Here is a 12,694-nt window from a genome sequence, read left to right as displayed (position 1 = left end):
TCAATGATCACAAGTCTAGTAGGAGAGTCACAGGGTGAATGACTGTCATCCAAAGACCTAACCTTATGTTTCTTTTCTTTTTGGCAATTAGGAAATTAGAGTTCGAAATGACCATCGGACATGATTGCACAGATTCTTCTCACAGAAAAAGTACAGTTGTGTACCTACCATAAATGTAGATGTTCGAGTGTATTCACTGTTGCAGTCATTACTCTTGGGTTATCCTGCTGGCAGGCTACCCTCAGTCGGCCAGAATTCCAAAGTCTAGGTCCGGCGTCGGTTGCTGTCACCTCTTCCCTGACATCAGTGTGCCAGGGGTATAAAAGATGCAGCAGACGCTATTTTCTTCAGTTTTTCTTGCCCCAGATGTCAGGTGCCCCCAAATTAGTAGGCTGAAAAATATGCCAATAAAAATGCATGCACAAAAATAAAATTTCCTTCATCTACAAGCAAATACACCAAAAAGATTGTATAGGATAGAGAAGTGCAGATAAGTCCCAGCAAAGAAAAGGGGGATGGTGGGTGGGTAACCTGTACTGCAACAGTGAATACACTTGAATATCTACATTTATGGGAGGTACACAACTGTACTATGTTCATCGTTTTTCACTGTTGCAGTCATTACTCTTGGGTTGAATCCCAAAGCTGAGGTTGGGTGGCTGGGCTAAATAGGATTAGGAGAGGCTATGAGGCCCTGCAGAACTGCAGTGGCAAAGCCTGCTCTGGACTTAGAGTAAAGAGGTAAGTGGCAGTGCTTTGTGAAGGTGTGCACTGAACTCCAGGTTGCAGCCTCTAAAATATCTTTGGTTGGTACTCCTCTGAGGAAGGCTGAAGTGGCTGCTGCTCTGGTGGAATGAGGCCTAATGCCCTTAGGCACTGATTTGTCATGTTGAGAATAGCAGAAACGGATGCAATGGCCTATCCATTTAGAAACAGTCTGTTTTGAGAAAGCCTTTCCTTGTGATCCTGCAGCATATGACACTAAAAGTTGCTCAGTCTTTCTAAAAGCTTTAGTTCTGTCCAAGAAGAAGCGTAACTGCCTGTGTATGTCCAAAGAATGCAGAATTTTCTCACCCTTGTTCTGTGGATTTGGATAAAAGGTAGGCAAGTGAATGGTTTGGTTGAGGGCCACACTGGACACCACCTTAGGCATAAATGTAGAGTTTGCCCTCAGAGAAACCCTGTCTGGATGAAAAATGAAAGATTCCACAGCCATGAGTGCTTGTAACTCTGAGACTCGCCGTACAGAGGTTATTGCTAGGAGCAGAGCGGTTTTCCAGGATAAGAATTTTATATCTGCTGTTGATGCTGGCTCGAAAGGAGACGGTGTGAATTTTTCCAGAACATAATTGAGGTCCCAGGCCAGAATTGGTGCTCTCCTTGGAGGCCTAATATTTTTGGCCCCTCTGAGGTACTGCCTTATTAAAGGATGAAATAAGACAGGTGGTTCCGTATTGTAATGGGCTGAAATGGCAGAGACATGAATCTTAATTGATGAGAAGGAAAGGCCTTTGTTCAGCATCTCAGTTAGGTATTGTAAAATCTGAGGGATATTTGGTACACACATGTCCATGCCTTGTTCCAGATTCCAAGCACAGAATCTCTTCCATTTTTCTGCATACGATTTTATGGTACTGGGCCTCCTGGCCTCCAAGATAACATCCATAACAGCTTTTGAAAGAGGAGTGTTCTGAATGGCTACATTATCCACCATGCTGCCAGATTTAAGGTCCTGAGTTGGCTGTGCAGGATCCGATTGTGGTACACACGTGTCCATGCCTTGTTCCCGATTCCAAGCACAGAAGCTCTTCCATTTTTCTGCATAAGATTTTATGGTACTGGGCCTCCTGGCCTCCAAGATAACATCCATAACAGCTTTTGAAAGAGGAGTGTTCTGAATGGCTACATTATCCACCATGCTGCCAGATTTAAGGTCCTGAGTTGGCTGTGCAGGATCCGATTGTTTTGTTGGGTCAGCAAGTGAGAAGTTTGAGGCAATATTCATGCTGGACCTTGAGATAAGCTCTTTAGGACTGGGTACCAGTGCTGGCGTGGCCAGTCTGGTGCAATCAGGATCATTTTTGGCTTTTCTTGTCTGACCTTTAGGAGTACCCTGGGAAGGAGAGGCAGTGGAGGAAAGGCATATACTGTTAGATTTTTCCAGCTAAAGGATAGGGCACCCACTTTCCATGCTTGCTTGTGATAAATCCTTGTGCAAAATATCTGCAATTGGCAGTTGTGAGGGGAGGCAAATAGATCCAGGTCTGGGCATCCCCATTTCCTTATTATCAAGCTGAAGACTTGTGGATCCAATTTCCATTCGTGGGGATCCATGAGGTTTCTGCTTAGTTCGTCTGCCAGAGTATTTGTTTTGCCTGGCAGGAATTGTGCTTGTAGGTAAACTTGAAAAGCCAATGCTGTGTCCCATAAGGTCATTGCTTGTCTGCAGAGGGGGTAGGAGTGTGTACATCCCTGCTTGTTTATGTACCACATGACCGTAGTGTTGTCTGTCTTTATCAGTAACTGTCCTGGATAAAGCAGGTCCTTGAAAGCTGTCAGGGCATTTTGAACAGCTAGCATCTTTTTGATTGATGTGAAGATGCATCTGGTTTGCAGGCCATGTGCCCTGAATACATTTTCCTGCCATATGGGCCCCCCAGGCATAGCCTGATGCATCCGTTGCCAGTGTCTGTCTGGCTGTGGGTAAACTGAATGGCAGACCCTTGTTGTGGTGACAGGCTTCTGCCCACCATCAAAACTCCTGTTGCAGGCAGGGAATGAGTGCAATTACTGTCTCCAGGCTGTAGCAATGCTGAGTCCAAACACTTTTTAGATACCATTGTAGTTTCCTCATATGCAGTCTGGCATATGGAATTAGTAGAATGCAGGATGCCATGAAACCCAAGGCCTGCAGGATTTTCCTTGCAGATAAGTGGGTTTTTGTTGCCAATTTCTTGAAGTAAGTACAATTGCTTTTGTTTGTCTGGTGTGAGATAAGCCATCTGGGCAGTTGTATTTAAGCTTGCACCCAGGAATATTATCTCTGGAGAGGGCACTAGTTTTGATTTATTTTCGTTTACTGTGTACCTTATGCCATTTAGTAATCTTTTTACAAATGCCAGATGCTTTAGAAGAATGTCTTTGTTCTCTGCTTGAATTAGGCAGTCGTCCAAGTAGGGATATATCTGAATTCCTTTTTGTCTGCAAAACGCAATTACTGGTGCCAGGTATTTTGTGAAGACCCTGGGCGCAGTAGATAAGCCAAAGGGCAGTGCAGAGAATTGGTAATGCATTGAGCCAGGTATGAATCTGAGGTATCTTCTGCAAGACTGACTGATTGGGACATGCAGGTATGCCTCTTTTAGGTCCAAAGTTACAAGCCAAGCCTTCTTGCCCAGCATGGGCAGTAGCTGCTGTAGAGTCAACATCTTGAATTTTGGAACTTCCAGAAATGTATTTAGTATAGACAGGTCCAGTATTGGTCTCCAGGTTTTGTCCTTTCTGGGTACTAGGAAAAGTCTGGAGTAAAATCCTTGCTCCTGCTCTCGTTGTGGTACCTGCTGAATGGCCCTCATGTCCATGAGGGCTGTAATTTGTTTTTGTGCCTCTGCCCATTGATTGTTTGGCAGGTCTGGCATACCTTTTGACCTTGGTAGAGTGTGAAAATGGAACCTGTAGCCTTGGGACACTATGTTCAGGACCCATGTGTCTTGGGTAACCATTTGCCAATTTGATGAAAAAAGTGCTAGTTTTCCCCCTAACGGGGCTGCCAAAAGAAAAGTGCTTGCATCTGGTAGAGGAAAGTCATTCGGACTGTTTCCTGTAAGGCTGTGATCTGTCTTCTCTGCTTTTGGAGGTTGGAGCACCCCATTGTTTAGGCCTGTATGAGCCTTGGGGCTGAGATCTGCCTCTGGGACGCCTGTATCTGCCTCTTTGTGGTCTATCTGACACTGGAAAGGACCAATTTTTAGAAGGCCAGTTCCTGCTAAACCTGGGTGGCTGTACCTGTAAGAAACCCTTGACTGTCTGCATGGATTTTGCTTTATCCTCCATTTTTTCAACACCTCTTCTGCTTTAGTACCAAAATATCATGCTGTAATGGTGCATCTAATAATTTTGCTTTAACATGATCAGGCAGATTCTGTTCCTTTAACCAAGCATGCCTTCTAATAACAGAACCTGTAACAGCGGTCCTGCAAGAGGCCTCCAGTGAATCATAACCATATTGCAAAGTATGCTTTCCCACTTGTTCAGCTGCATGCAATAAATCCTGCAATTCCTTGTTCTCTGAACATTCAGTATTTGTTAACAATTTCCGTTTAAGCAGTGACATTAAATATTGCTGATATTTGAGCATATGAAACTGACAATTTAAAGCCCTTACAGCCAGGGTAGCAGAAGTGTAGACTTTTTTTCCCCCATCTGTCCAGAGCCCTAGAATCCCTATCAGAGGGGACAGGTTTTTTTGCAGTGGAAGCTTTAACCCCTTTGGGACCCTGAGATATAGTTTCTGGGTCAGCAGCGGGGTTTTTATATAGAAATTTATGAGAATCCGGAACCCTGTAGTATCTGTTTGGCTTAGCAGGTGCAGGGGGTAAAGAGTCAGGGGACAGGCCGGGCTATGAAAATACATCATCTACAATGTCTAGAACAGGTGGAATAGCAAGGGGTCTGTGCTGAGGAAGTAGCAGAAAGTCTCTGAGCCTTTTCTTAGATTCAGAATAATCCTGGCTCACCCAGTGGACGTGCTCCCTCATGGTATGCAGGGTTTCCTCAAAAGAATAATCCTCAGGAGGAGAGACTGAAGGAATGGATTCTTCAGCATCAGAATCCTCATAGGGAAGCATGGAGTAATCCTGTTCAGAAGAGGAATCAGAGGAAATAGAAACCTGATCAGAAGAATCATACTCTGTCTCTTGCCTAGGTCTCTTATCAGGAGGGGGATGGGAGCCCCTGATCAAAGTAATTAGGTCTTCAGCCATTTTGAGCATCTATTTTTTAGGCATGGAAGTCTGAGTAGGAGAATGCTGTACTTGTTTCTTTGTCTTTAGAGCTGCTTTAGTCTTTGTCTTTGAAGCTGAAGATGGCTTAATATATAGTTGTGTAGGTCTGAAGACACCCGCAGAAGCCGATGCCTGCTCAGCGGCTCCGGACCCATCTGAGGGAATGATTTCAGAGTGTCCAATGCCTTGAGTATCCAGAGGCCCAGTCGGCTCCATGTGGGAGTCGGAAGTGGTCTGTGGCTCTGTGGTAGCGGGCGCCAGGGGCTGCAAAAGCGCCTCACTGAGAACCGGCGACTGGCCTAGCAGAGGCCTCGTCGTCGGTTTTGGACCTCGGATGCCTATCCTTATCTTTGTCATTGCATTTGTTGTAAACTCCGGTTGCTGGCTGGTCCGACGGCATTATATAGTTAAATCTTTGGCCAAAGTAATGAAATGCAAAATCGTACCGACGCTTAATAGTGCGTTGGTTAAATCTAGCACAAAACCGACGGCATTATATAGTTAAATCTTTAGCCAAAGTAATGAAATGCAAAATCGTACCGATGCTTAATAGTGCATTGGTTAAATCTAGCACAAAACCGACAGCTAGCAACGTTGTGATCAGGGCCTAGGCAAGGAATACAGTAAGAGTGAAAATCCTTATGAGGTATTTGCTTCCCACAAGAAATACAATTGTTAACTTTTTCTGACATTGGTCTGGAGGAAGAAAAAAGTTTCCCCAATGGGGTACTTAGCTTTAATGAAGACTTTGGTTCTGAAATTCAGATTTGAAAATCTCAGGAGTCGGACGACTGGCACTTGCGAATTGCTTTTGCTTCAGGCACCGCGTGGCAAGAAAGACTGAAGAAAATGGCGTTGGCTGCATCTTTTATACCGCTGGTGCACTAACATCAGGGAAGAGGCGACAGCAACCGACGCCAGACCTAGACTTTGGAATTCTGGCAGACTGAGGGTAGCCTGTCAGCAGGATAACCCAAGAGTAATGACTGCAACAGTGAAACACGATGAACATCATGCTAGGAATTCGGCCCTATGCCTAATACTTCCAGTTTTAAACCTAGCACAGAAACAGCAATTTGGGATGTCGTGGTCTGGGCCTAAATAAGTGACACAAAGTGCATAGAAGTCTCTGTATGGGATCTGTTTACCACAGCAGAGACAATTATTTACTTTATCTGACATGGGTTAAAGAAAAAAGAAAGGCGTTCCCAATGGGGACCTTATCTTTCTGATAACTTTTCTCTGATGAGGACCGACAGATGCACTTGTACACTGCTTTGGGATCCTGAAGCAAGAAAAGATTGAAGTGATGACGCAGGCTGGCTCTTGGTGGGGGGAGTCTGCCAGCCTGGGAGGCCAACAGAGTTTTCTCTGGTAGTCGGGCCAGCCAAGGGCTTTCACAGCAGGAAATCCCAACAGTCAGGACTGCAACAGTGAAACACTAAGAACATCTGTTTTATATATTGGATAAAAAAAAGGTTCTACACAAGGTAATAATTTCAGCACTTAATACCATGGGGCGGATCTTAGGAATCATTGAAAGGCACAGTGATCTAAAACCGCAACAGATTCCTATAGTAGTAAATAAACAATATGGTAGGTGATGTAAAATGTCTTCTTCGACCAATGTGATAAGTACAAGTCTTAATACTTTTTCTTCAAGCAGTTGCAAATTGACCATGGCCTATACAAAGGGCATTACATATGCATTTATGAATCCGGTTAATTATCTCAACATTCCATGTTTGTCACAGACTACCTTGTGACCTACCTGAAACCAGCTCCTCCTTTTCCACAATATATTCATTTGAGGATTCCAATTGCATTATTTCTCTTTGGTTCAAAACCTGAACACTTAAGGTTGGGAGGAACTGACCACATCTCCACTCAGTCTGCTCACATTTTTTCAAGATGTACTTTTATGTCAAGGCATTCAAGGTAAGTAATCAAGCACTATTTTGTCTGTAATTACTCTGATCTTATTTTCATGATTTGCAGACAGTAATTTTAGAGCTTCCTTTTTTGACATGTACCAGCCTTTCCACAGTAACAGTGCCATGTTTCATCTTTCCAAATTCATTTATTGAACCCATTTCTGGAATTTTCTAGATAATGACTTTAGCAGGATGGGTATGTTTTGACATCCATCACCTTACTCAGGTAATAGTGTTTAGGATTTATTAAACATGTGACTTGAAGAATGAAATATTCACCAGCGAAGCAGCACAACTACATAAAAATGTAATAGGCTTATTACATCTTCCATTGTATTATTCCTTTTTTCTAAGTACCCCTTGTTTGTGCAAGGATCTTCGATAAGTAGCTTTCTCTGCTTCAGGATCTCTCTCGTACAACAGCACAGAATCTTGGGTGGAACATTAACAGTGAAAGCGCCACTGCTTAAAAATTATTTGAAGAGTAGATGCTGTTACGTTAATCATTAAGAGTTAACAAAAGACATTTGTTTAGTAATCCCTAAAGGGTGACAACTGTTTGAAAGTGTGACCTAATGAAAGACACTTTTCCTCCATGCACTCAGGCTGGTTCTATTGTAGCTTAATCTCCCCAGGGTTTCACCACATTGTTTTCTGGAATACCTGCTGAAAACAGATGGACAGTGATTTGTTTTCTCATCCAATTACTTTTTTTAGAACCAAGTTAATCGCCTAGACAGTGACACATCAAGACATCACTATCTGTTTTATGTACTTTTTTTTTTTTTTTTTTGTAGTGAAGCTGGGAAGATGTCCACCTCCTAAAGGGACTTTGATGTGTGCCGAATTTTGCTACCATGATGGCCAGTGTCCTGGAGAGGAAAAGTGCTGCAAAACTACATGTGGGCATGCTTGCACCAAGCCTTGTTAGAACTGCTGTCCTTGTGCCAGAGCACAGACTAAGGGAAGGAAGAACCAGTTACGGGAAAATGCATTTTCAGTTCACCAAGCAATCAACAACTTGACAAATGGCATGCAAAGTGTTTATATATATATATTTACAATTTTTGCTTTTGCTTTGAGCTCTGCCTTGATTTCATTAATGATGCAGAAACTAGCCCTGAAAGGGTTTACAGAGGACTTTTTTTTATATATGTATGTATCAAAGGAAAGCTCATCTGCACTCAGTGCAACTATTTTGTATGAAGTGTTGAATGGTATTCCAAATGTTACATACTAAGTAGAAAGCTAAAATGAAGTTGAAACGTGCTAAAATGAAGTTGGAATGTAATTGCTGAGTGCAAAGGATACATTATCCATGCGACTGATTCTATACTACTGGGCTAAACAAACTTGAATTTTTCCATTTGTTAGAAGCGTTTCACTCAAACAATTTTGTCAAGTATGTAATATACAAGTACTGTGCATAGCTTTCAGTTAGTTCAGCTCTGTGCAATTTTTGGTTTATATTAAAAAGGTTCAACAGTATCCAGATTTAACCATTCCATAATATGACAACTGAAACATACTGTGGTTTAGAGTGGGGGGGACACATGGATAAAATCTGTGAAATTATAGCACAGTACGCTTGAGGGGACAAAGCTTTCAAAGACAGTTGGATGGGTGGTCTAAAGAATGGTTAGGATTACGACAGGGCACAAAAGGACTGTGATGGGTTTCTAGAAAGGTACCAAGTGCAGAAAGAAACATGTTAAGCTTCTGATATTCTAATCATAAAAGTTAAAGAGGTAAGAAATAAAAGAAAACAAAAGGAGGCAAGTGTGGCGCAAAGTCAAAACCTAGCTAAGAGAGTGAAATTAAAAAAGTCATATGCTTACCATAACTTGGCATCTGTGTTGTCCATTTTTATTCTTCCTCATTACTGGGTTATGGATCTGACCCTCAGATCAGACTTGGCTGCAGTTTTTAGACTTGGATCCTAGTCTCAAGCTACATCTACCCATAATGCCCTACACACTCTGTAGCTTCCTCAGATCGAGTTTGCTGCCTTACTGCCTACCGAATAAAGAGAGACAGTTTAAACAGCAATAAATCAGAGACTCAAACCAGGAACCCAAAGATTCCTATAAATTGAATAGATCCTTTAGGATACAATAGGTTGGAGGGATGGCTGGGAGGTAAGGTGAGGAAGAATGAAAATGAACGACACAGATTTCAAGTTATTGTAAGTGCATTACTTCTAAATCTGATGTCCTTTTCAATCTTCCTCACTATTGGAAGAGAGTCCCCAGCTACATTACTCTCGGGTGGCCTCAAGGAAAGATATGCACTGTAGAACTAAAAAAAGCTGTACTTCCGGAAACAATGTCTAATTTATAATGTGACACAAAGATAGGAGTCTTTAACCAAGTGGCTGCAGTACAAATACTGTCAATTGACACTCTGGAGGAGAAAACTAATGACGTACCCATAGATCTAGCAGAATGAGCTTTAAGAGTGCGAGGCAAGATGAATCCATTTTTTAATAAATTAGTGAAATACAGTCAGTAATGCATTTAGCCAATGTAATTGTGCAGACTACTTAACCTAGACAGTTTGGTAAGAGAGAAACAAAAAGCTGGTCAGACTTTCTACACTGTTTTGTTCTATGAAGGTAGAACTGCAGTTGTCTATGGACATTAAGCAGATGCAAAGTATATTTGCATTTGTTAGAAAAAATTGGAAAGAATACTGGCAACTGTACAGACTGGTTTATATTAGTCTCTATGGCTACTTTAGGCATAAAAGATGGGTTAGTACGGAGAGAAACTCTAGCTTTATGAATAATGATGTAAGGCAATTTCGATGAGGCCTGAAGTTCCATGATGTGATGGCTACCAAAAAAAATGGTTTTCTAAGAAAGGAATTTCATTTCACATTCACTGGTTCAAAGGGTTTTTGAGTTAGTCCTTGAACAATAACAGATCCCATGGTGGAGCAGGATCTTTTATAGGGGGTCTAAGCAGAAAAATCATTTTCATGAAAACCTTACATAATTTAGATGTAGCAAGGGAGCCAGAAACATCTCCAGCATGAAAACTGGAAAATGGCTGCCAGCTGAAATTTTATAGTGAAAAACTAGCCCCTTCCCTGAAGAGAGAAGTAAGAAAGAGAAGGATGGCTGAAACCAGGGTTGAGAAAGGATTGATATTCTCTTTGGAAGCCCAAATGGCAAATCTTTTCCATTTGCTTTGGTACCCTTTTTTAGTAAGAGCTTTTTGGGAAGCTAAATAATGTCTCAAACAAGGGAATCAAGCCTGGACCTTTGCAGGATTAGTGGAAATGGAGATACCAAGCAGTCAGTTTCAGGGTGGGAAGATTGGGATGTTGATTCCCTGATGTATAAGAGAGGACGGTCCTGTCTGGGCTCCAGAATCCATGGGGGATATTTGAGATGAGACCAGAGAAAGGAGAACCATACCTGTTGAGGACAGTAGGGGGCAATGAGGATTTCTGAACTCTTTCAGCTTTCTGCAGAAACTTCAGGATCAATGGTAGAGGGGGACAGGCATAAAGGAGACCGGAGGGCAAATCGTAAACTACAGCATCCCTCAGGGACTCCCCCAGAGGAGGGATCAGAGTGAAGTACTCACTGCACTTGTTCTTTTGGGGGGGAAGCAAAGAGCTTGCAGCAAGGTTGACCCTAATGGCCGGAAATCAGATTTGCCACTGACTGATTGAGGGACCACTCATGAGGAGTCAGAATGGACCTGCTGAGCTTGCCTGCCAGAATGTTGGTTTTCCCTAGTATATATGTTGCAGCTAGAAAGTGGTCTGAATATATCACCTATTTCCACAGCCTCACTGCCTCTCTGCATAATTAAGAATGGGTTCCTGTTTGTTTACACAGAAAAAGTCGTCTTACTTATTGGAGTCTAGGAATCCCAGTCTAAAAAATGTGGCCAATTCAGATCCGTAACCCAATAGTAAGGAAGAATGAAAAGGACATTATCACATCTTGCATTAAAGGCACTATCTATACATTAAAAAGAAAATAATAAATCTGACTGGAGTACACTTGAGTGCTCCAGATAAAGTACAGTTTTGTACCTACCATAAATGTAGATGTTCGATAGATATGCAACTGCAGTCATAACATATGGGCTGTCCTGCCTCAGGCAGTCCTCGGTCGGCCGGATTCCAAAGTCTGGGTCCGGCGTCGGCCGGTGTCGCCTCCTCTCCGACGTCAGAACGGCTGGAGTATAAAGGCATCGGCCGACGCCATCTTCTTCAGTGTTTCTTGCCCCAGATGCCAGGTGCCCTCCTAGGAAGGCTAAAGTTGATGAATGGATAAACAATTCCAGACATGCACAACAGTAATAAACAGATACACCATAGGAGATACCCCCAGCTAATAGGAATAGGGGTAGTGGACCCATAAAGAAAGTTGCAGAGGGGTAGGAGGGTGGGAAAATCCAACTGCAGTTGTATATCTATCGGACATCTACATTTATGGTAGGTACAAAACTGTACTATGTCCTTCAAGAATGCAACTGCAGTCATAACATATGGGTTGAATACCATAGCCAAGCTGGGGGTGGATGGAACTAAGGAAGGGATGGTGTAGCTAAAATGCCCTGCAGGACTGCTGAAGCAAAGCCTGCTCGGGATCTGGAGTATAAAGGCAGGTTGTAGTGTTTGGTAAATGTATGCATGGAGCTCCATGTAGCAGCCTCTAGAATGTCCTTTGTAGCCACTCCTCTTAGGAAAGCTGTGGATGTGGCTATAGCTCTGGTGGAGTGTGGCCTAATATTGGCTGGCACACCTTTTCCATGAAAAGAATAGCAGAATCTGATGCAGTGTCCAATCCATTTTGAAATTGTTTGTTTGGAGTTTGCTTTTCCTTGTACTCCAGCAGCATATGCTACAAACAGCTGGTCAGACTTTTTGGTGGCCTTAGTTCTGTCCAAGTAGTAGCGAAGTTGCCTGTGTATGTCCAAAGTATGCAGCAGTTTTTCCCCCCTGTTTTGAGGATTGGGGAAGAAAGTAGGCAGGTGAATGGCTTGATTTAGACACACCCTGGAAATTACTTTTGGCATGAATGAAGGATTGGTTCTTACAGAGACTCTGTCCTGATGAAAAATGAGAAAAGGAGGTACTGCCATGAGTGCCTGTATCTCCGAGACTCTTCTTGCTGATGTCACTGCCAATAGGAAAACCGTTTTCCATGAGAGAAATTGCATTTCTGAAGTTGCTGCTGGTTCAAAGGGAGGAAGAGTTAATTTTTCTAACACGAAATTGAGGTCCCATGCAGGTACTGGCGGTTTCCTGGGAGGTTTGATATTCTTTATCCCTCTTAGGAACTGTCTTAGCAAAGGATGTGAAAACACAGGTGGATCACAATTGTAGTTTGCTGAGATTGCTGAGGCATGAATCTTTATGGAAGAATATGAGAGACCAGTATGAAACATTTCTGTCAAGTATTCCAATATCTGAGGTATACTCAATACTGTTGTATCCTGACCCCTGTTGGCATTCCAGATGATGAATCTCTTCCACTTGGCTGAATAGGTTTTTCTGGTGGAAGGTCTGCGTGCTTCCAGTAAGATCTCTTGAACGTTTTTGGAAAGAGAGATATCGGAAGGAGTTATGGTAGAGTACAGTTTTGTACCTACCATAAATGTAGATGTTCGAAGATCCACATTGCTGCAGTCCTTACACTTGGGTAGTCCGCTGTCCTCGGTCGGCCCGAATATCAAAGTATTAGGCTGACGTCGGTCAAGGCGCTTAAGACTGACATCAGGACGTCAGGGTACA

General features: G+C 42.8%; 1 protein-coding gene across 1 annotated transcript in view; it reads left to right on the top strand.

Moving 5' to 3' along the window:
• Positions 1 to 8,425, top strand: part of LOC122817010 (perlwapin-like) — a 108,807-nt gene extending 100,382 nt beyond the window's left edge. The window contains exon 4 of the mRNA XM_044090120.1: positions 7,735 to 8,425. Coding sequence (XP_043946055.1) covers positions 7,735 to 7,868 — 134 coding nt within the window. The 3' untranslated portion in view covers positions 7,869 to 8,425. The remainder of the gene's footprint in view (positions 1 to 7,734) is intronic.
• Positions 8,426 to 12,694: the final 4,269 nt, after the last annotated feature.

Source organism: Protopterus annectens, chromosome 12.part0 (assembly GCF_019279795.1).
Source record: "Protopterus annectens isolate FY-2018-M chromosome 12.part0, PAN1.0, whole genome shotgun sequence".
Taxonomy (NCBI): Eukaryota; Metazoa; Chordata; order Ceratodontiformes; family Protopteridae; genus Protopterus; species Protopterus annectens.
Note: the sequence above shows the minus strand (reverse complement) of the source record. Positions and strands in the feature narration are given on the sequence as shown.